Here is a 20,705-nt window from a genome sequence, read left to right as displayed (position 1 = left end):
TTGATTAAAAAAATATAACGGAGACCCGAGCCACGCACTGAAAGGGGACCCATGTTTTCACATGGGTCCCCTTTCCCCGAATGCCAGAAACCCCCTCTGACTGATGTCTAAGTGGGTTTCTTCAGCCAATCAGGGAGCGCCACGTTGTAAGCACCCTCCTGATCAGCTGTGTGCTCCTGTACTGTCTGACAGGCGGCACACGGCAGTGTTACAATGTAGCGCCTATGCGCTCCATTGTAACCAATGGTGGGAACTTTGTGGTCAGCGGTGAGGTCACTTTCGATCAACCGCTGAGCAGAAAGTTCCCACCATTGGTTACAATGGAGCGCATAGGCGCTACATTGTAACACTGCCGTGTGCCGCCTGTCAGACAGTACAGGAACACACAGCCGATCAGGAGGGTGCTACAACGTGGCGCTCCCTGATTGGCTGAAGAAACCCACTTAGACATCAGTCAGAGGGGGTTTCTGGCATTCGGGGAAAGGGGACCCATGTGAAAACATGGGTCCCCTTTCAGTGCGTGGCTCGGGTCTCCGTTTTATTTTTTTAATCAAGTACGTGGATTACAAAAGGATTATCCGAGGAGCCTGGTACCCTGGATCTGGTGAGTATAATTTATTAAACAGGTACCCCATGGATTCTACTGGACAAGAGGACCGACCTGCGTGTGAACATAAGGTAAGTATGTATGTATGTTTGTGTGGATGGATGTAATAAAACTTTACTTTCAAGGTGTGTGTGTATTGTCTTTTTTTTGGGTATTTTTTTAGTAGTAGTACTACAGGTACCAGCGGGCCCATTTTTTCCGCCGCATGCTGGTACTTGTGGTTCTCCAAGTACCTGCACGTGGGGGAGGCTTGCTGGGCCTTGTAGTACTGCTACTAAAAACAATATCTTACACTTTTACAAAAAGGCTATCAGCCCCCCATCCGCAGCCCATTGGATGAGGGGGACAGCCTCGGGCTTCACCCCTGGCCCTTGGGTGGCTGGGGGGGGGGACCCCTTGATTGAAGGGGTCGCCACTCCCCCAGGGTACCCCGGCCAGGGGTGACTAGTTGGATATTTGATGCCACGGCCTCAGGGCACTGTATAAAAGTGACCCCCGGCTGTGGCATTATCTGTCCAGCTAGTGGAGCCCGGTGCTGGTTTTAAAAATACGGGGGACCCCTACGCTTTTTGTCCCCCGTATTTTTGGAACCAGGACCAGGCGCAGAGCCCGATGCTGGTTGCTTAAATATGGGGGAACCCCTGTCATTTTTTTCCCCATATTTCTGCAACCAGGATCGGCTCAAAGAGCCCGAGGCTGGTTATGCTTAGGAGGGGGGACCCCACGCAATTTTTTTTCAACAAGTTAACACTTTACCACCCCTTCCCACTGATATACATGCACGGATCTCATGGATCCGTGCATGCCTATCCAATCACGGCTCAAAAAAGCAGGTCTGGGTTTTTTTAGCACTTTTTTACGAGTTGTATTTTTTCACGGCAGTGGTTTTTTTTTTGTTGCTTTGCACTTCTTAGTAAATGACCGAGATTCATACTTAAACAGCCGCGTTTTGACCGATGGTGTATTCATTCGTATTTTTTTTGTTGGACTTGCAAAAAAATACGAATGGCCTCATCACTGCCGTGATTTCTGCTTAGTAAATTACCGAGATGACACTTTGAAGAAAAAACGGCATCTCGGACAAAATCGGGACCTTAGTAAATATACCCCAAGGTGTCTAGTGCTGCATCCGGGGCATTTACACAATACAGAGACCCGGTGTCTAGTGCTGCATCGGGGGCATTTACACAATGCAGAGACCCGGTGTCTATAGCTGCATCCGGGGCATTTACACAATACAGAGAACCCGGTGTCTAGTGCTGCATCCAGGGCATTTACACAATACAGAGACCCGGTGTCTGATGCTGCATCCGGGGCATTTACACAATACAGAGACCCGGTGTCTGATGCTGCATCCGGGGCATTTACACAATACAGAGACCCGGTGTCTGATGCTACATCTGGAGCATTTACACAATACAGAGAACCCGGTGTCTAGTGCTGCATCCGGGGCATTTACACAATACAGAGACCCGGTGTCTAGTGCTGCATCCGGGGCATTTACACAATACAGAGACCCCGTGTCTAGTGCTGCATCCGGGGCATTTACACAATACAGAGACCCGGTGTCTAGTGCTGCATCCGGAGCATTTACACAATACTGAGAACCCGTGTCTAGTGCTGCATCTGGGGCATTTACACAATACAGAGACTCGGTGTCTAGTGCTGCATCCGAGGCATTTACACAATACAGAGACCCGGTGTCTAGTGCTGCATCCGGAGCATTTTCACAATACAGAAACCCGGTGTCTAGTGCTGCATCCGGGGCATTTACACAATACAGAGAACCCGGTGTCTAGTGCTGCATCCGGCACATTTACACAATACAGAGACCTGGTGTCTGGTGCTGCATCCGGGGCATTCACACAATACATAGACCCGGTGTCTAGTGCTACATCCGGGGCATTTACACAATACAGAGACCCGGTGTCTAGTTCTGCATCCGGGGCATTTACACAATACAGAGACCCGGTGTCTGATGCTGCATCTGGAGTATTTACACAATACAGAGAACCCGGTGTCTAGTGCTGCATCCGTGGCATTTACACAATACAGAGACCTGGTGTCTGCTGCTGCATCCGGAGCATTTACACAATACAAAGAACCCGGTGTCTAGTGCTGCATCCGGGGCATTTACACAATACAGTGACCCGGTGTCTGATGCTGCATCCGGAGCATTTACACAATACAAAGAACCCGGTGTCTAGTGCTGCATCCGGGGCATTTACACAATACAGTGACCCGGTGTCTGATGCTGCATCCGGAGCATTTACACAATACAGAGACCCGGTGTCTTGTGCTGCGTCCAGAGCATTTACACAATACAGAGACCCGGTGTTTTGTGCTGCATCCGGGGCATTTACACAATACAGAGACCTGGAGTCTGGTGCTGCATCTGAGGCATTTACACAATACAGAGGCTCGGAGTCTGGTGCTGCATCAGGGCATTTACACAATACAGAAGCCTGGTGTCTGGTGCTGCATCCGGGGCATTGACACAATACAGAGAGGCCTGGTGTCTGGTGCTGCATCCAGTGCATTTACACAATACAGAGGCCTGGTGTCTGGTGCTGCATCCAGGGCATTTACACAATACAGAGGCCTGGTGCAGCAACGCCTCCAACATGGCATGGCCGTGCCCCATTGCAAAGAATCTGAAAATCACAATGTGGCATGGCCATGCCGCAATATGGCGCTGTCACGCCTCCTTCATACTGGATCATCTCATGTCATCCTTGGGTGGCATTGTGTTCACTTTGCACATAGGCCCTCATTCCGAGTTGTTCGCTCGCAAGCTGCTTTTAGCAGCTTTGCACACGCTAAGCCGCCGCCTACTGGGAGTGAATCTTAGCTTATCAAAATTGCGAACGAAAGATTCGCAATATTGCGAAAAGACTTCTCTGTGCAGTTTCTGAATAGCTCGAGACTTACTCTGCCACTGCGATCAGTTCAGAGCTTGTCGTTCCTGGTTTGACGTCACAAACACACACAGCGTTCGCACAGACACTCCTCCGTTTCTCCAGCCACTCCCGCGTTTTTCCCAGAAACGGTAGCGTTTTTTCACACACTCCCATAAAACGGCCAGTTTCCGCCCAGAAACACCACTTCCTGTCAATCACACTCCGATCTCCAGAACGAAGAAAAAACCTTGTAATGCCGTGAGTAAAATACCAAACTTTATAGCAAATCTACTTGGCGCAGTCGCAGTGCGAACATTGCGCATGCGCAATTAGCGGAAAATCGCTGCGATGCGAAGAAAATTACCAAGCGAACAACTCGGAATGACCACCATAGTTATTTTGTATATGAGTGATGTACTGTACTATTTGTATACATTTTTCCTATACTAACATTTGGTTTAATCTGTTATTATGGAATGATTTCCATTTACTGGAACATATGGGAACCTGTATTATTACAGCACATAACTTGCCGTTATCCTGCACTGTCATGTGCACAAGCCGAAAAGGGTTGTTCTAAAGTGGCAGCAGACGGGGACCCTGTTTCCTCTGTGCACATTTTCCTCTTTTCCCACTAACCGAGCAGCAGTCATACAAAGCAGTTCTACAGGCTCAGTTACAAAATCCAGCCATTTGTATATGTGCTGTTTAGTGAGATGAAAACAGGCGCAAAATAGCTTCCAAGGAATCCTGTGTAAAAACCTGAACGAACAGGCTGCACAAACACTGGCCATATAACCACAGCAGGCAGTGCCAGATTAAGGTCCACATGGGCCTGGAGCTGACATTTGTGAAGGGCCTATTGTGTGCCGCAGCAGATGATGTGACTATTGCCATGGGGGTGTGACTAGTTATGTGGGGGGGAGGGGGGGTGGCCATGGAGTGTGACTAGCGCCTACCTCGAAAACCTCAGTCTCATTTCTCTGGCTACAAGACACAGACTGCCTATCACTGAACAGCAGCAGCCAGCAGGTCGTCCCTGATTATTATTATTATCCTTTATTTATATGGCGCCACAAGGGTTCCGCAGCGCCCAATTACAGAGTACATAAACAAATAATCAAAACAGGAAAACAGCAACTTACAGCTGAATACAATATACTGTAGGACAAGTACAGGGTATATAAACATAGCTTCATCAGCAGACGACACTGAAATAAATATCAGGGTGGCAGAGAACTGGGGGATTTAGTGCCGTCGAAGGGAGTATGAAGTAGAAGGTGGTTTAAGTTAGAGAGGAAAAAGCACATGAGGGAAGAGGGCCCTGCTCGTGAGAGCTTACATTCTAAGGGTTGTAACACACTAGCCGGCTGGCGCCGCCCGGCAAAAACCCGGCCGGCTTTTAACCGCTGCCGTGATGCAAAGACACATTGAGCACAATGTGTCCTTAAACACGGCACAGTCCCGGCACGGCTGCCGGGTTGCAGCCGGAACTATTCACTGGAAGGTCCGGCTGCAGGGCCGGCGCCGGGCCGTCTTTGAAGCCAGTAAATCGTGTGTGTGAAGGGGAGCTTTCACACACAACGGTTTTTTCCCAAGCCGTGTCTAATGCTGCGCATGCGCACAGCATCACCCACGGCTCAAAGCCGTCCTGTGTGACAGACTCTGGGCTAAAATACACTACCCGGCTTTTGCCGGCCGGGAAAAAGCCGGACGGCTTTTTCCCGTGCTGGCATTGTAGTTAACAGTGTGAGGGCTAGGGTCCCTTCACACTGCACGGCCCCGGCCGCCGGGTTGCAGCCGGGTCTCACCACTGGAAGGTCCGGCGGCCGGGCGGCCGCCGGGCCGTCTTTGCAGCCAGTGAACCGTGTGTGTGAAGGGGAGCTTTCACACACAACGGTTTTTTTCCAAGCCGTGTCTGATGCTGCGCATGCGCACAGCATTACACACGGCTCAAAGCCGTCCTGTGTGCGAGACTCTGCCGGTTTCTCCCGGATGGCAAAAAGCCGGACAAAGTTTGTCCGGCTTTTTGCCATCCGGGAGAAACCGGCCAGTGTGTTACAGCCCTCTGCTGGTTTCTCCCGGATAGCAAAAAGCCGGACAAAGTTTGTCCGGCTTTTTGCCATCCGGGGAAAACCGGTTAGTGTGTTACAGCCCTAAGGGGAAGGGAAGACAGACAGGGGTGTCACAGATGGAGTAAACAGTGAGCGTTAAACAGAGGGTTAGGATGAGATTTGGCTGGGTTTGGTGAAGAAGTGGGTCTTGAGAGCCCGTTTGAAGTTTTGTAGAGAGGTGGAGAATCTGAGGGGGAGAGGTAGGGAATTCCAAAGAAAGGGAGCAGCATGTGAGAAATCTTGGAGGTAGGAGTGGGAGGAAGTAACCAGCAAGTAGGAGAGGCGGCATGCATTATACTAAGCTTTCATTCCCACATATTATACACAGATACCTCTCCACCTACAGAGCTCACTACCTAACACATGTATCACACAGATACTGGGCGCTTGTCCGCAGATCTCACAATCTTACACACATATCTCACATATGCTGAGCCTTCAACATCCCCAGAGCTTACAATCAAATACTGTACATACTGTACAAATACATCACACATACCTAGTAATATTACCCATGATTTACAATCTAACAACACATGTGCCATAAACCTTCTAAACTTTTGTCCATCGGTTTACAATCTCATCTAACAGCAGCATAATCCAAGGTCTCACTGATATTTGTATCTTGTTTTAAGAGCTGACAATCATATGTTGCTCTCTCCCCAACTAGAGCTTGTTATTCCACTACACAGGTACCATCAGAGAGACCTCACCTACAACTTGCCACCTAGTACGTATCACACATCCCCAAAATCAAATAATATGATTCAAAATTCAGATTTAAGTGTGCAGGTTCCTTGCCCACAGAGCTTGCAATCGCAGAGATTGCCTTCTCACCTGGGAGGGGCAGGTAGTTGAGACAGGGGCCAAAGCAGTGGCTCTGTGCTCTCCCAAAACTCTTTGGGGCCTGAGACGTCAGCGCTCCTTCCCACTGCACCAGGGCTGAGACTTTTAGTTTGACTGCATAGCTCAGGCTCTCGCCTGATAACAAGCAGCCTTGTCACAATCACGCGGGCCGCCTTCACAGAGCTGAGGGTAAGCACAGCTCAACTGCCCCTGGTGCACTGGTGGTTTGGCAGCGCTTGGTGTGGAATCACACTTCATGAGGAGGAGCCAGGTGGCTGTGAGGCGCATGGAGGGCGTATGAAGCCTTCTACTGCAACCACCAATTTTAACAGTGTTGCCGGCATTTGAAGAACCCCGTGCAAGGTTAATTTTTGCTGGATGGCAGGGGGAGAGATTAGTTGCGGTGCGAGTGAGCGGGACCTCAAGTGCCCGCTGGCAGCTGGATTTTTTTTCCTCCTGTCTCCAGCAGGGGTTGAAGCTACATCTGCCCCATTATTAATCCAACACTGGCTGGCACCCTGTACACACTGATGCTCGCAGCACAGCTACAGTGTAGACGGACGCATCTGTATGTATGAGGTCATTCCGAGTTGATCGCACGCTGCTGATCAGGGTACTACTGCGCATGCATATGCACCGCAATGCGCATGTGCGTCGTACGGGTACAAACAGCATCGTTGCTGGGCAATGCTTCTAGCGACGAATCCATTCGCACGGGTGATTGCAAGGAGATTGACAGAAAGAGGGCGTTTATGGGTGTAAACTGACCGTTTTCTGGGAGTGGTAGGGAAACCGCAGGCGTGTCCCGGCGTTTGCAGGGCGGGCGTCTGACGTGAATTCCGGGACTGGACAGGCTGACGTCATCGCAAGGGCTGAGTAAGTTCAGACCTACTCTGAAACGGCAAAAAATGTTTTTGTACTGCTCGGCTGCACATGCGATCGCACACTTGCAAAGCGAAAATACACTCCCCAGTGGGCGGCGACTATGCATTTGCACGGCTGCAAAAAGTAGCTAGCGAGCGATTAACTCGGAATGAGGGCAACAGTAATGCATACACATAGTATACATAGAAAAAATGTATATATATATATATATATATATATATATATACATACATACATACATACATACATACATATACTGTGTGTGTATATATATATATATATATATATATATATACACACACACACACACACACTATACATACCGGCGTTCAGGATATCGGCATTTGGAATGCTGATGCCGGAATACCAACATTGGTCAGAATGCTGGTGCGGGATCCCCACATGGATAAAAATGCCGGCACTGGAATCCCGACTGCTGGCTCCCGAACGTAAGTGTGCTGTGGTAGGAGATGGAGGGAAAGGTTTAGGCTGTGGGAGGGTTAGTATTAGGCTGCGGGAAGAGGGTTAGTTCTGGGAAGGGGGGATTAGGCACCACCGGGAAGGGTAAGGCTGCGGGGGTGGAAAGGTTAGCTTTAGGCTACAGGTGTGTGTGTGTGTGTGTGTGTGTGTGTGTGTGTGTGTGTGTGTGTGTGGGGGGGGTGGGGGTGGGTGGGTGGGGGGTTTGGTTTAGGCATCACCGAGTAAAGTTAGGGTCAGGCTGCGGGAAGGGAGGGTTAGGTGGGGGAGTAGATGAGGGTTAGTATACTTACCTTCCAGGTGTCAGGATTTGGCATGTAAGGGTGATGTCTGTATTCTGACCGCTGCCATCACAAAGATCCTGATACCATACCTGCATGCATATATAGCGTATAGTATATATATATATATATATATATATATATATAAAGCACACACATACAATACACATGCATACATAGCGTATAGTATATTATATATATATATATATATATATATATATATATAAAGCACACACATACAATACACATGCATAAAGCACACACATACAATACACGTACATAATATACATATATATGCAGAGTACATGTTGTATACATAGTACATACCCTCCAACTGTACCTTTTTAATAGGTACAGTACCTTTTTTTCATGGTCTGTACCGATTTTTGCCTCTCCAAACTTCCATTGAAAGTATAGGAAAAGGGGCGTGGCCACGCCCCCTTTACACGCGGCCACGCCCCCTTTTCGGATTTGTACCGATTTTTCTGTGTAAAATGTTGGAAGGTATGCATAGTATAGATAACTATACATACTGCAAAAGAGCAGGGAGGGTGTTACAGGAGGTGCTGGATAGAGATGGAACTTGTAGGTTTTGGTGAGGGGAAATGAAGCTTATAAAAGTAATTATCCTGTACAGTACTATACACATGTATGTGTGTGTGACACACTGACAGGTGACTAACCATCTCTCCTGTGTTGAGTTCCTGGCTGCAATATCATTCATTCTTCAGCCTGCTGCCCGAGTAGTTGCTGGTCTGTGTGTGGGTGGGGGGTGTCTGTGCTCTGATTGGCTGAGTGACTGTGTGTGATGTGTCACTCAGCCAATCGGAGCACAGCAGATGCTGCTGAGGAGTTCCTGCACTGATCAGGATTCTCCTCAGCGTTACAGCAGGGCGCACCACAGCTTCAGCAGCTGATAGTGAGTACCTACCGTATACAGCTTGTCACCAGCCCGACCTGCCTTGTCCACGCCCCCGATGATAGTGGGAGGAGTTACAGAGCAGGGGGCACACCTGGGATTAACCAACAGCTCAGGCCGACTCTTGATTGTGAGGATAGGCCAGTGGGCGGGGCTATGGACGGATTCGGGGGCAGAGCCTCAGAGGTATTCAGGACTGACTCGGGCCGGCAGAGTTTCAGACCTCTGTGGTCGGAACTTTGGCCAGCTGGTTTGGGGTGTTGTGGGCCTATTTTCAATGGGAGGCCTGGAGCTGCAGCTCCATCCGCCCCATTGTTAATCCGGCCCTGACAGCAGGTGCTTCTATACAGACAAATGAACCCAGTATTGGCAGGTGTGGTATAGCTCATAGACAGTCATTAGTTAGACCAGAGGTTCTCAAACTCGGTCCTCGGGACCCCACACAGTGCATGTTTTGCAGGTAACCCAGCAGGTGCACAGGTGTATTAATTACTCACTGACACATTTTAAAAGGTCCACAGGTGGAGCTAATTATTTCACTTGCGATTCTGTGAGGAGAACTGCAAAACATGCACTGTGTGGGCCCCCAAGGACCGAGTTTGAGAACCTCTGAGCTAGACACTATATGGTCGACATTCAAAAGATAGACAGGGTCAAAAGTCAGACACCCAAAAAAAAATTGTTTTTTTTGTGTGTTTTTAAACATTTTTAACCCAAATTTGATAAATATCGGCCGCTCGCCACGCTTCGGGCTCGGTGTCTCGCTTCACTCGCCACAACTTTACTAAAGGTAATAGTTTGTGACATGGATAGTAAATGAAGCAAAAGTTGTAAAAAACAGAAAAACCTAAAAAACTTTTTTTGTGTGTCTAACTTTTGACCCTGTCCGACCATATAGTGTAGGGGTGGGCAAAATACGGCCCGCGGGCCGGATGTGGCCCGCAAACCGATCCTGCCCGGCCCACTGCCTCCCACCAGCGAGCAATGACAAGCGGCCCGACCGGCTGAGCTGCTTGTCATTGCTCTGCACTGCAGTACCTCCAAGCTGCCGGCGGCGCCTCTCTCCCCTGCTGCTCCTGCTGCTGCGTTGTAGCAGCCTCCTACAGAGTCCCCAGTGACAACGGCTGTGTTCAGCTGAGAAGGGGGCGGGGCTACACGGGACCTCAGGGGGCGGAGCTACACGGGACAAGAGCCAGACTGCTACAGATCCATCCTTCCTGCCACTGCCAGCCAGATCAGTAAGTTAATGGAAAAAGTGAAAGAAAGTGTGTGTGTGTGTGTGTGTGTGGGCAGTGGCGTCAGACTGTTTTTAGGTTTGGGGGAGAGACCTTTAGCTCTCGCTGTACCAACCCCTCCCGTGTTCTGTCACCATGTCACCCCCGTGTTCTGTCACGTATAACCCCCCCGTGTTCTGTCACTGTGTCACCCCCCCGTGTTCTGTCACCATGTCACCCCCATGTTCTGTCACCATGTCACCCCCATATTCTGTCACTATGTCACCCCCCCCCGTGTTCTGCCACTGTGTCACCCCCCCGTGTTCTGTCACTGTGTCACCCCCCCCCCGTGTTCTGTCACTGTCACCCCCCCGTGTTCTGTCACTGTCACCCCCCCCGTGTTCTGTCACAGTGTCACCCCCGTGTTCTGTCACCGTGTCACACACCCGTGTTCTGTCACTGTCACCCCCCCTCCCCATGTTCTGGCACCGTGTCACCCCCACCGTGTTCTGTCAGTGTGTCACCTACCCGTGTTCTGTCACTGTGTCACACCCAGGGCCGGTTCAAGGGTGCTCTGCGCCCCGGGCAGGAAATGGGGCGTGGCCTAATACAGGGGGCGTGGTCAATTACGCCCCCTGTACATTAAAAGCGCCGCTTGAATGCTGAGCGGTGCGCGATGACGTCATCGCGCACCGCACAGCAAAAGGTCCTCTCCACGAAGGGAAACTAGATGCTATGAGTCTAGTTCCCTTCGTAGAGAGGACCTTTGCTGTGCCGTGCGCGATGACGTCATCGTGCACCGCTCAGCAAAGTTACTCTCCAGGAAGGGAAACTAGACGCATAGCATCTAGTTCCCTTCAGGAGGCGGACGGGGATGGGGACGGGGACGGCAGCGGAGGCGGACAGGGACACAGCGGGCAGCAGTGGCGGATCTTGCCACGGTGCGGCGCCCTCCGGATGTCGCCAGCGCCCTCCGGAAGGCGGCGCCCCGGGCAAAAGTCCTGCTTGCCCGTGGCAAGATCCGCCACTGGTCACACCCCCCGTGTTCTGTCACCGTGTCACACATCCGTGTTCTGTCACTGTCACCCCCCCTCCCCGTGTTCTGTCACCGTGTCACCCCCACCGTGTTCTGTCACTGTCACCCCCCCCCCTCCCCGTATTCTTTCACTGTGTCACACCCCCCGTGTTCTGTCACCGTGTCACACATCCGTGTTCTGTCACTGTCACCCCCCCCTCCCCGTGTTCTGTCACTGTGTCACATCCCCGGTGTTCTGTCACCGTGTCACCCACACCGTTTTCTGTCACTGTGTCACACACCCGTGTTCTGTCACTGTCACCCCCCCTCCCCGTGTTTTGTCACCGTGTCACCCCCACCGTGTTCTGTCACCGTGTCACACACCCGTGTTCTGTCACTGTCACCCCCCCTCCCCGTGTTCTGTCACCGTGTCACCCCCCCCATGTTCTGTCACCGTGTCACACATCCGTGTTCTGTCACCCCCCCCTCCCCGTGTTCTGTCACCGTGTCACCCCCACCGTGTTCTGTCACTGTCACCCTCCCCGTATTCTTTCACTGTGTCACACCCCCCGTGTTCTGTCACCGTGTCACACATCCGTGTTCTGTCACTGTCACCCCCCCCTCCCCGTGTTCTGTCACTGTGTCACATCCCCGGTGTTCTGTCACCGTGTCACCCACACCGTTTTCTGTCACTGTGTCACACACCCGTGTTCTGTCACTGTCACCCCCCCTCCCCGTGTTTTGTCACCGTGTCACCCCCACCGTGTTCTGTCACCGTGTCACACACCCGTGTTCTGTCGTCACTGTCACCCCCCCTCCCCGTGTTCTGTCACCGTGTCACCCCCCCATGTTCTGTCACCGTGTCACCCCCACCGTGTTCTGTCACTGTGTCACACCCCCCGTGTTCTGTCACTCCCACCGTGTTCTGTCACCGTGTCACCCCCACCGTGTTCTGTCACTGTGTCACCCCCACCGTGTTCTGTCACTGTGTCACCTCCCCGTGTTCTGTCACTGTGTCACCCCCCCCCGTGTTCTGTCACCGTGTCACACATCCGTGTTCTGTCACTGTCACCCCCCCTCCCCGTGTTCTGTGACCGTGTCACCCCCACCGTGTTCTGTCACTGTGTCCCCCCCTCCCCGTATTCTTTCACTGTGTCACACCCCCCGTGTTCTGTCACCGTGTCACACATCCGTGTTCTGTCACTGTCACCCCCCCTCCCCGTGTTCTGTCACTGTGTCACACCCCCGGTGTTCTGTCACCGTGTCACCCACACCGTTTTCTGTCACTGTGTCACACACCCGTGTTCTGTCACTGTCACCCCCCCTCCCCGTGTTCTGTCACCGTGTCACCCCCACCGTGTTCTGTCACCATGTCACACACCCGTGTTCTGTCACTGTCACCCCCCCTCCCCGTGTTCTGTCACCGTGTCACACCCCCCCATGTTCTGTCACCGTGTCACCCCCACCGTGTTCTGTCACTGTGTCACACCTTTCCCCAGGGGCCATAAGACACTGGATAATTTGCTTGCTGCACAATAATTATCCTAAATAAAATGTTAATGTGTAAAAAGGCTCTCTACCTGCCGTAATGTGTGTAAAAGGGGCTCTACCTGGTGTAATGTGTGTAAGTGGCGCTGTGTGGCGCAATTTGAATAATGGAGTCTATTGTGCAGCCTAATATGAATCTGTATTATTTTTTGCCCACACCCCTTCCACATGAAGCCACGTCCCTATATTTTTGGCAAGTGGGGCGAGCTGCTATTTTGTATGTGGCCCTCGGATACTGACAGGAAATGTCAAGTGGCCCCTCAGCTGAAATAATTGCCCACCCCTGATATAGTGTCTACCTAATGACTGTCTATCTTTTAACTGTCTATCTATAGACAGGAACCCGTATTGGCGCAAGTGTACTCCAAAAATGCACTCAGTGCTGTTGATGCCCAAGAACAATCCAACATTATCCATTACACTGCACATGTTGAATAAAACTCTAATGATTATAGAATAAGCATTTTTTTCTGAAAGTACTTTAACCCTCTAAATATAAGGATATACAGTAGAGCCTAATTCAGTAAGGATTGCAAATTCTGCTAATTAGCAGAATTTGCAATCCCTCTGATCGCATGCTGGGGGCCGCCCATCGCAGGACAAGGCCGCCAAGCACACTAACTGCCGCTTCCACCCTTCAACATTGTGATAGCAATTTCTGCTTGTTAGAAATTAAGGATGCCTCCTGCCAGCGCAGCTTTGCTGCACCCGCAGGAGGCCTGCCACCATGTTTCCGATCGCAGCTGATGCATGTGACGTCACGCAGCTGCTGCGATCACTCCCCCACCATGCTCCCGTTCGCACCGCACCGGACCCCGTTTGCCGGGCTCCGCCCTGGATACTGCATCTTTTTAGCAATTTTTGCGGTTGGATCGCTTACTGCGATCCAACCTGAATTAGACCCATAGTAACAATATCAAGTTAATTTGCAATGTGTATGCATTTCAGCCAGCAGAGAGAAGATAAAAGTCAAGGCAGACTATGCAAGAATCAGGAAGAAGTACGGACCTGGCGCAACTGATGTCATCATATCTACACCCAGCGGCCACTGTGAGAGTGACAGCGGGCACAAGTCACTACACCAGCGCCTCAGTACAGCACGGAGCTCTGACAGTGGATAGGAATGATGATGGCGTCGCCTTTTCCTGCCTACAAGGACTTGTAATCGCCTGACTCTAGCACTTGTGGTACAGGGAATCCATGATAAATTATGTCTGAACATATATATATATATAGTCGAAAAGAGAAACGGGGGCGCTCAGATATCACGGTGCACTACCACTAATAAATAGTGAAGATATGAAATCAAGTGTATAAAATAAGTGACACTTCCTCTAATATAAGAGTGGCTGCAACCTTAAGCAATAAATATGTGCTTGGAAAACACATAAATAAAATTTTTAGAAAGTGAAGAAAAGGGCGCCTACCAGTGTCTAATAAAATTATAGAACTGATGTGATTGAGAACAGGAGACTACTTATCTGTCATAAATAGACTTTTGCTTCAGTCATAGGACCAGTACAGGTACATGAAAAAAGAAGAACAAAATAACATAGCGCGTACTGTTTTCACGCAATCACAATCTACAGATCATATAAACAAATTGTGTGTTAAAAAACTTTCTGGGTAAAGGTAAATCCCATAAATTTAAAATCCACAGCCAGGGACTTTGTATCGAAAGTTTTTCACCATAAAACACACATAAAACAAAGGTAGAAGTACAAAATATATAGTTTTCAATCTATAGATAAAATGGACCAATTATGTGTTTAAAAACTTTCTGGGTATATGCAAGTCCCAAAAATTTAAAATCCACAGCCAGGGATTTTTTTAAAAGTTTTTTCACAAAATTTAATAAAACACATACAACATGAAAGGTAGAAGTAATGCGAGCGTACAAGATAAAATTGAATAACAAGCTTATCTGTCCATATTAGGACTGGGATACATCAGATCTTTCGTAAGCATCCAAGATAAATAGTAAAATTTCAAACGTACAAAAGTTAAATATTAAAACAGCTTATCTGCCCATAAGGGAAGTTCAGGTGCATCAGTCCCAACGCGTTTCGTCCTTAATTAGACTTCATCATGGGGATAAGGTCAGTAAGCATAGAAGCTCTATTTATACCTGAAGAGAGAGTGAGAACCCAGCACATGGCCAGGTAACTGATGACATCACTTCCTGTTAGGTGATGTCGTATTTTGACAATGGGAGACAATGTAATTAAACTTTCATGCATGGTGGCTGCATGTTGTATATATAGAGGGCACAAAACGGGTGGTGAGCAGGGAAATTATAAAGTAAAACGAAGCTTAAAAGCTTCGTGTGGCGCTGTGTAGCGCGGTGGAACGCACGCTGGAACGCACAGCTAGTTCCTGGCGTGGTCCGCCGCGCGTCACTTCCGGTTTTGCGGAAGATACTTCCGCCGGCCGGTGGAACGCACTGTGGAACGCATCGTCATCTCCATGACGATGCGCTCTGCACAGCGGAGCTTGTCAGCAGTGAATCAACTGCTGCTTCAGTATTCAGTGTAAACAAGAGGGGGCAGTGACGAGGGATGGCAATAGGCAGACTATATAAGTACATGTGTATACAGAAACATATCCGGATTAGAGATTGAGACAGATGAGAATAAAAAATATATGAATATATGAAATAGTAATATTAATATTAATTAAAATTAAAATAAAAATAAAAATAAATATAAAAATAAATATAAAAAAAGAGAAAATGAAAATAAAAATAAAAATAAAAATATAAAAATAAAAATAAAAATAGTAAAATGAAAATACATATGAAATAAAATATATCAACATAAGATACAAAAATATATATATACATATATAAAAAAGACGTATGTATATATAAAAATAGTGATATAGTTCTTTCTCCATATATAGAGGTATGTCCCATCTTAGTAAGTTTTCATCATAAAGTCCGTAGTGGTTCACACGTAGTGCTCGTGAAATTAAAAGCGTCCAAAATAAAGCTGGATAGAGCCGGTTTTCGCCAATAGGCTGGAATATTAAAAGGATAAACATTTATATTACACGATGGCTAGGGATGATTAGGAATAGGTGTAGTGTAACATACAGAGATATAAGATGTGCAAATGAGTTGCAGGTGATTAGATTGACTCAAGGTCATAATGAAGGAAAGTGCAATAATAAAGTGCAATTGTGGTCATAAAAGTATAGGTGATGAGTCTTTTATAAAAAAGGGGCGATTTCAAATGCTTCATTGAAGCCCAGCGGTGCCATAGTTTGCAGTTCAAAGATCCAGAACATCTCTCTTTTCGATAATTTATTCAATATATCTCCTCCTCTTTCTCCTAATTTGATTTGCTCGATGGCTTTAAATGTCAGATCTTCGGGATTGGATTTGTGTTTTTCCTTAAAATGTTTGGAAACGACGTGGTTCTCAACTTTATTTTTTATATTTCGGACATGTTCCTGTAGTCGAATTTTGAGTGGTCTTTTCGTTTTGCCCACATATTTTAGGCCACATGTACATTCTAAAAGATATATGACCATGGTTGAGTTACAGTTCATAAAGTCTTTGATTAAATATTCTTTCGAGTTGTTATGATTGGAGAAGTGTCTCCTAACCGGATGTACAAACTTGCACATGTTGCAGTTTCCACATTTATAGTTTCCTTTGCACTTAGGCATCCCGATTTTATTTGTAGGCTCTTCTTTTTTCAAGAGACTTGGGGCTATGATGTCTTTGAGACTTTTGGTCTTTCTAAAGACGATTTTTGGACGTTCTGGAATAATGTCTTTGAGGACAGGGTCCAGTAGAAGGAGGTTCCAGTGTTTATTGAACGACTTCTTTATGGACTGTTCCTGGCAGTTGTACGTAGTGATGAAAGTGATGAATTTCTCATCAGATTTCTCTTTAATCGATTTGGTCTTGACATCATAAACTTTCTCAAGTGCCTTCTTGATGGTAGTTTCTGGATATTGTTTCTCTTTGAATCTCTCCGCGTAGAGTTCCAGTTGTTTGGTGCACTCATCTGGATTGCTGCAGTTACGTCTGATCCGGTGAAATTGGGAGTATGGGATATTGTTCTTCCAACCCTTTGCATGACAGCTTTTATAGTGTAGGTAACTGTTAGTGTCCACTTGTTTGATATAGTTGCAGGTAGTGATTTTTTGGTTTGCACTTGATAAGGTCAGGTCCAGAAAGTCGATCTTCTCTTTGTCCATATGATGTGTGAATTTTAGGTTATAGTCGTTAGTAGATATTAAGTTGAAGAAAGCCAGAAAGTCTTCTTCTTGGCCTTCCCAGATTATGAGAATATCATCAATATAGCGTTTATAAAGTATCAGCTGATCGATACATGGGTTGTTGGAATGAATATGCTCCTCCTCCCAGCTTCCCATGAGGAGATTCGCGAAGCTGGGCGCAAAAATCGTCCCCATGGCTGTCCCACATGTCTGGAGAAAATAGGTGTCCTGGAATTTAAAATAATTGTGACAGAGAATGAACTTGATGAAGTCACAAATGGCATCTTTATGGAGTGTGGAGAGATCTAAATCCCTGTCCAGAAACCTCCGACACGCCTCAATCCCTTTTTCGTGTACGATGCATGTGTAGAGGCTCTGGACATCTATGGTGATCCATAAGTAAGAATTCTTCCACTGTACCATTGGTAATATGTCCAAGACGTTCTTCGTGTCTTTGAGATAAGACGGGAGTTTTACCACGTATTTCTGAAGAAAGACATCTATGTACTCAGACATATGTGCTGTCAAAGAGTCAATTCCAGCAATAATGGGCCTACCTGGTGGATTAACAAGGGACTTGTGTATCTTTGGTAGGAAGTAGAAAATGGGTATGACCGGGTTTGATGTCATTAAATACTGGAATTCTTCTTTTTCCAAGATTTGATTATGAAGATATTGTACTAGTAAAACTCTCAATTCTTCAACGAATGTATTTGTGGGGTCGTTAGGAAGTTTTCTGTATGAGGTGTCGTCACTAAGGAGACGGGTAGCTTCTGTCACATATGCATCTCTGTCCATTATTACGAGGCCTCCTCCTTTATCCGCCTGTTTAATGACAATGTTTCTATTTTCTTGTAATCTTTTCAATGCTTCTTTCTCAGCGTTTTTTAAATTTGAGAATTTGCTTTTTTTATGTTCTTCTTCACACAAATCTTTTTTGACTTGTTCATAGAACACGTTGATGTAGTTGCCTTTGGACTCTAGAGGGTAATATTTAGATTTTCTTTTCAAACCGGATTTGGTTGCTTGAGATGGTGTGGTTTCTTTATCTTTTCTTGCGAAATGTCTCTTTAGTGTCAATGCTCTGACAAACTTGTTGAGATCAATAAAAGTCTCAAATTTATTCATCTGATTAGTCGGTGCGAATTTTAGTCCTTTGCCAAGTAAAGAGATTTCTGCCGTGCTTAAGGTTTGTTTTGACAGGTTGAATATTCCTTTTTCCTGAGGGTCTATTTGAGGTATCTTTTTTTCGGGTTTTGTCCTGCCGCTGCCCCTTGTGCCTCTTCTTCTGGGTAGCTTCTTTTTGTGGGGGCTTGAGCCTTGAATCTCTCTCTGAAGAAGGTTTTCTTGGTAGTTGCTGGGTTGTCTGTGTCCGGGTCCGGTGATAAAAAATCCGAGTCGCTATTGGAGTCTAGGCGTTGTAAAGCAGAGAACCTATTCTTCAGAGGTAGAGGTTTCATATACGGAGAAACTTGATAGTTTGTAGTTCTCCATCTTTCCTGATTGCCTTTCTTTTGATATGGGGTTGTCTTCCATCTTTTTGTCCTTCGGTCTTGATAGACAGGGATACGGTTATAGTTATTTTCTTGGAATCTGCTCCAATTATTCACTTGGTTGTGCGCGTAATCTTCTTTATCTCTCAGGTATTTCTTTTGCTTACCTTTGATCACCTCTTCTTCTATACGTTCTATTTTCTTGGTTAGGGTAGCATCATTGGCTTTAAATTCCTCCTTATCTTGATGTCGTACTAGTATTATATATATATAATTAGTTGTATGTTTGGTACTGTTTGAGGTCATGGTGTACACAGTACATGATGGGGTGACTCCGAGAGAAATTCAGGACTGAAAATGATAATGACTAGTAATTTATAGGACCACAAAAAGTTATTTATACTCAAAATCTATTAATTACATTTATCAATTTACAGTGACATACATAGATAGCAGAAGGCCCCTTTTGGGCACAATTGATCACCCACAAATAATAGTTTATGTGGTGTACAATTTACACACACAAGAAGACATAAATAGTACATATACAGCCTATATATACCCTGCACACCCTCAGGGCCGGATTAAGGGCCACATGGGCCTGGAGCTGAACATTTTCAAGGGCCTATACTGAGAAGGGGAGGAGCTGTGACTAGTGTTGTGTGGGTGTGGCCAGAGCCATATGGGTGTGTACACCCTATACACTATGAGCCCTAATGACTTCCTAAATACATAAACATAGATAATATGCATCATTTTGTGAGAAAACTAAAAAAACTATTTTAATACTTATGATTTATGATTGTTTCGCTAGCATGATGGGCCTATTTGTATGTGGAGGCCTGGAGCTGTAGCTCCATCCGCCCAATTGTTAATCTGGCCCTGCACACCCTCCCACTGCACATATACAATGCGTGCAACTGGGTGTATACACCTACAGTATATCTGTCAGCAGGGATCTGAAGCCGTTACAGCGGGGTGGACAGTCAGAGATCCATAGCTCACTGTTTCAGGAGTGACATCTGGGAACAGACTGATGAGGTTCCCCGTGATGGGACCACTGTGACAGAGAGACCTTACTGGCACATGGCATACTGTGTATCTGCCCTCACAGCGGGTGTAGCTGCCGGGAAGGGAGAAGCATGCTAGTTGTCACAGTGTATAGAACGCCTTGTATCTCCATTGGGTCATATTTATGGGATTATTTTAGTTGATTGGTTATTAGCTGAGTTTAGGTTACAAACAAAGGAAGAATTCCTCCTGGTCCCATGTCTGCAGCAAAGCTTGTAAAAGGCACAGATAGAGCATCACGCTGGTAGGGGTGACCTTAGCAATCACATTCAATAGTACATCTCTGGGGCTGCGCAGATTGTGTGACAGTAGTTACTGGAAAACTATAAAAGATGTTTTGTTTTCGTTCTAATGCCCAGAAGATATGTGTGAATCAAAATGCTATTAAATAAAATGCTATAAAGTGTCATTTACAATTGTATTTATTTCATATTCTTCTTAGACATGTAACAGTAACAAATATTAACTGCTATCAGCATTTACATACATTCCGACTAAAGGGTGTTATTTATCCAGGCTGTATCGGCATGACCCCAGTGACAGCACAGCTGGTGGGGAGAGGGAGCTTCGTTGTCCTGGCTTTTCTGCTCTATCCCGTGCCAGACTCTGCTGACCCTTCACTATGTAACACTGGTCTTATACCCTAAATCATCATTGGTCATTCATCAAGCCAATGTAAGCGTTCCACTGCTTACACCCATGCTTCATCCTGCCCTCCCTATAATTATGTACTGTATGTAGGTGACTTTATACAATAGTAACAACATACCTACATCCCAGCCAATAAATGAACAATGGGCGGCTGAGAAAGAATTGCAACACCTAGCTATAGCTGCAACACTAACTAAATGGTTGCAGATCTAATGGGCCCTACACACTAGAAGATAACACTGAACCATATGAACGTTCTCGTTCATATCGTTCAGTGTTGAGGCACTGATGTGCGGTCCTGCACTCGTTCATCGTTGGTGCCCCGTCGCTTATGCATGCAGGCCAATATGGACAATCCCGTCCAAATTAGCATGCAGGGCTGATGGGGGGGGGATGAAGAAACTCCCCTCGCCCCATCACCTCCCCCGCCACCGGGTTGCCCTGGGCAGCTCGG

At 47.2% G+C, this 20,705-nt stretch overlaps 1 protein-coding gene and 1 long non-coding RNA gene across 11 annotated transcripts in view; one reads left to right on the top strand and one right to left on the bottom strand.

Annotated features, from left to right (window-relative positions):
* Positions 1 to 9,067, bottom strand: part of LOC134968888 (uncharacterized) — a 125,825-nt gene extending 116,758 nt beyond the window's left edge. Inside the window, exons 1-3 of the long non-coding RNA XR_010189349.1 lie at positions 8,794 to 9,067; positions 8,123 to 8,202; positions 7,676 to 7,810 (exon numbers count right to left, since the gene is read on the bottom strand). This is a non-coding gene — a long non-coding RNA (uncharacterized LOC134968888). The remainder of the gene's footprint in view (positions 1 to 7,675; positions 7,811 to 8,122; positions 8,203 to 8,793) is intronic.
* Positions 1 to 20,009, top strand: part of DCDC1 (doublecortin domain containing 1) — a 962,215-nt gene extending 942,206 nt beyond the window's left edge. For all 10 annotated transcript variants that reach the window (XM_063944440.1, XM_063944436.1, XM_063944437.1 and 7 more), the window contains one exon: positions 13,755 to 20,009. In XM_063944440.1, coding sequence (XP_063800510.1) covers positions 13,755 to 13,927 — 173 coding nt within the window. In that variant the 3' untranslated portion in view covers positions 13,928 to 20,009. The remainder of the gene's footprint in view (positions 1 to 13,754) is intronic.
* Positions 20,010 to 20,705: the final 696 nt, after the last annotated feature.

This window comes from Pseudophryne corroboree, chromosome 11 (genome assembly GCF_028390025.1).
Source record: "Pseudophryne corroboree isolate aPseCor3 chromosome 11, aPseCor3.hap2, whole genome shotgun sequence".
Taxonomy (NCBI): domain Eukaryota; kingdom Metazoa; phylum Chordata; class Amphibia; order Anura; family Myobatrachidae; genus Pseudophryne; species Pseudophryne corroboree.
This window is presented reverse-complemented; position numbering and strand designations above follow the sequence as displayed.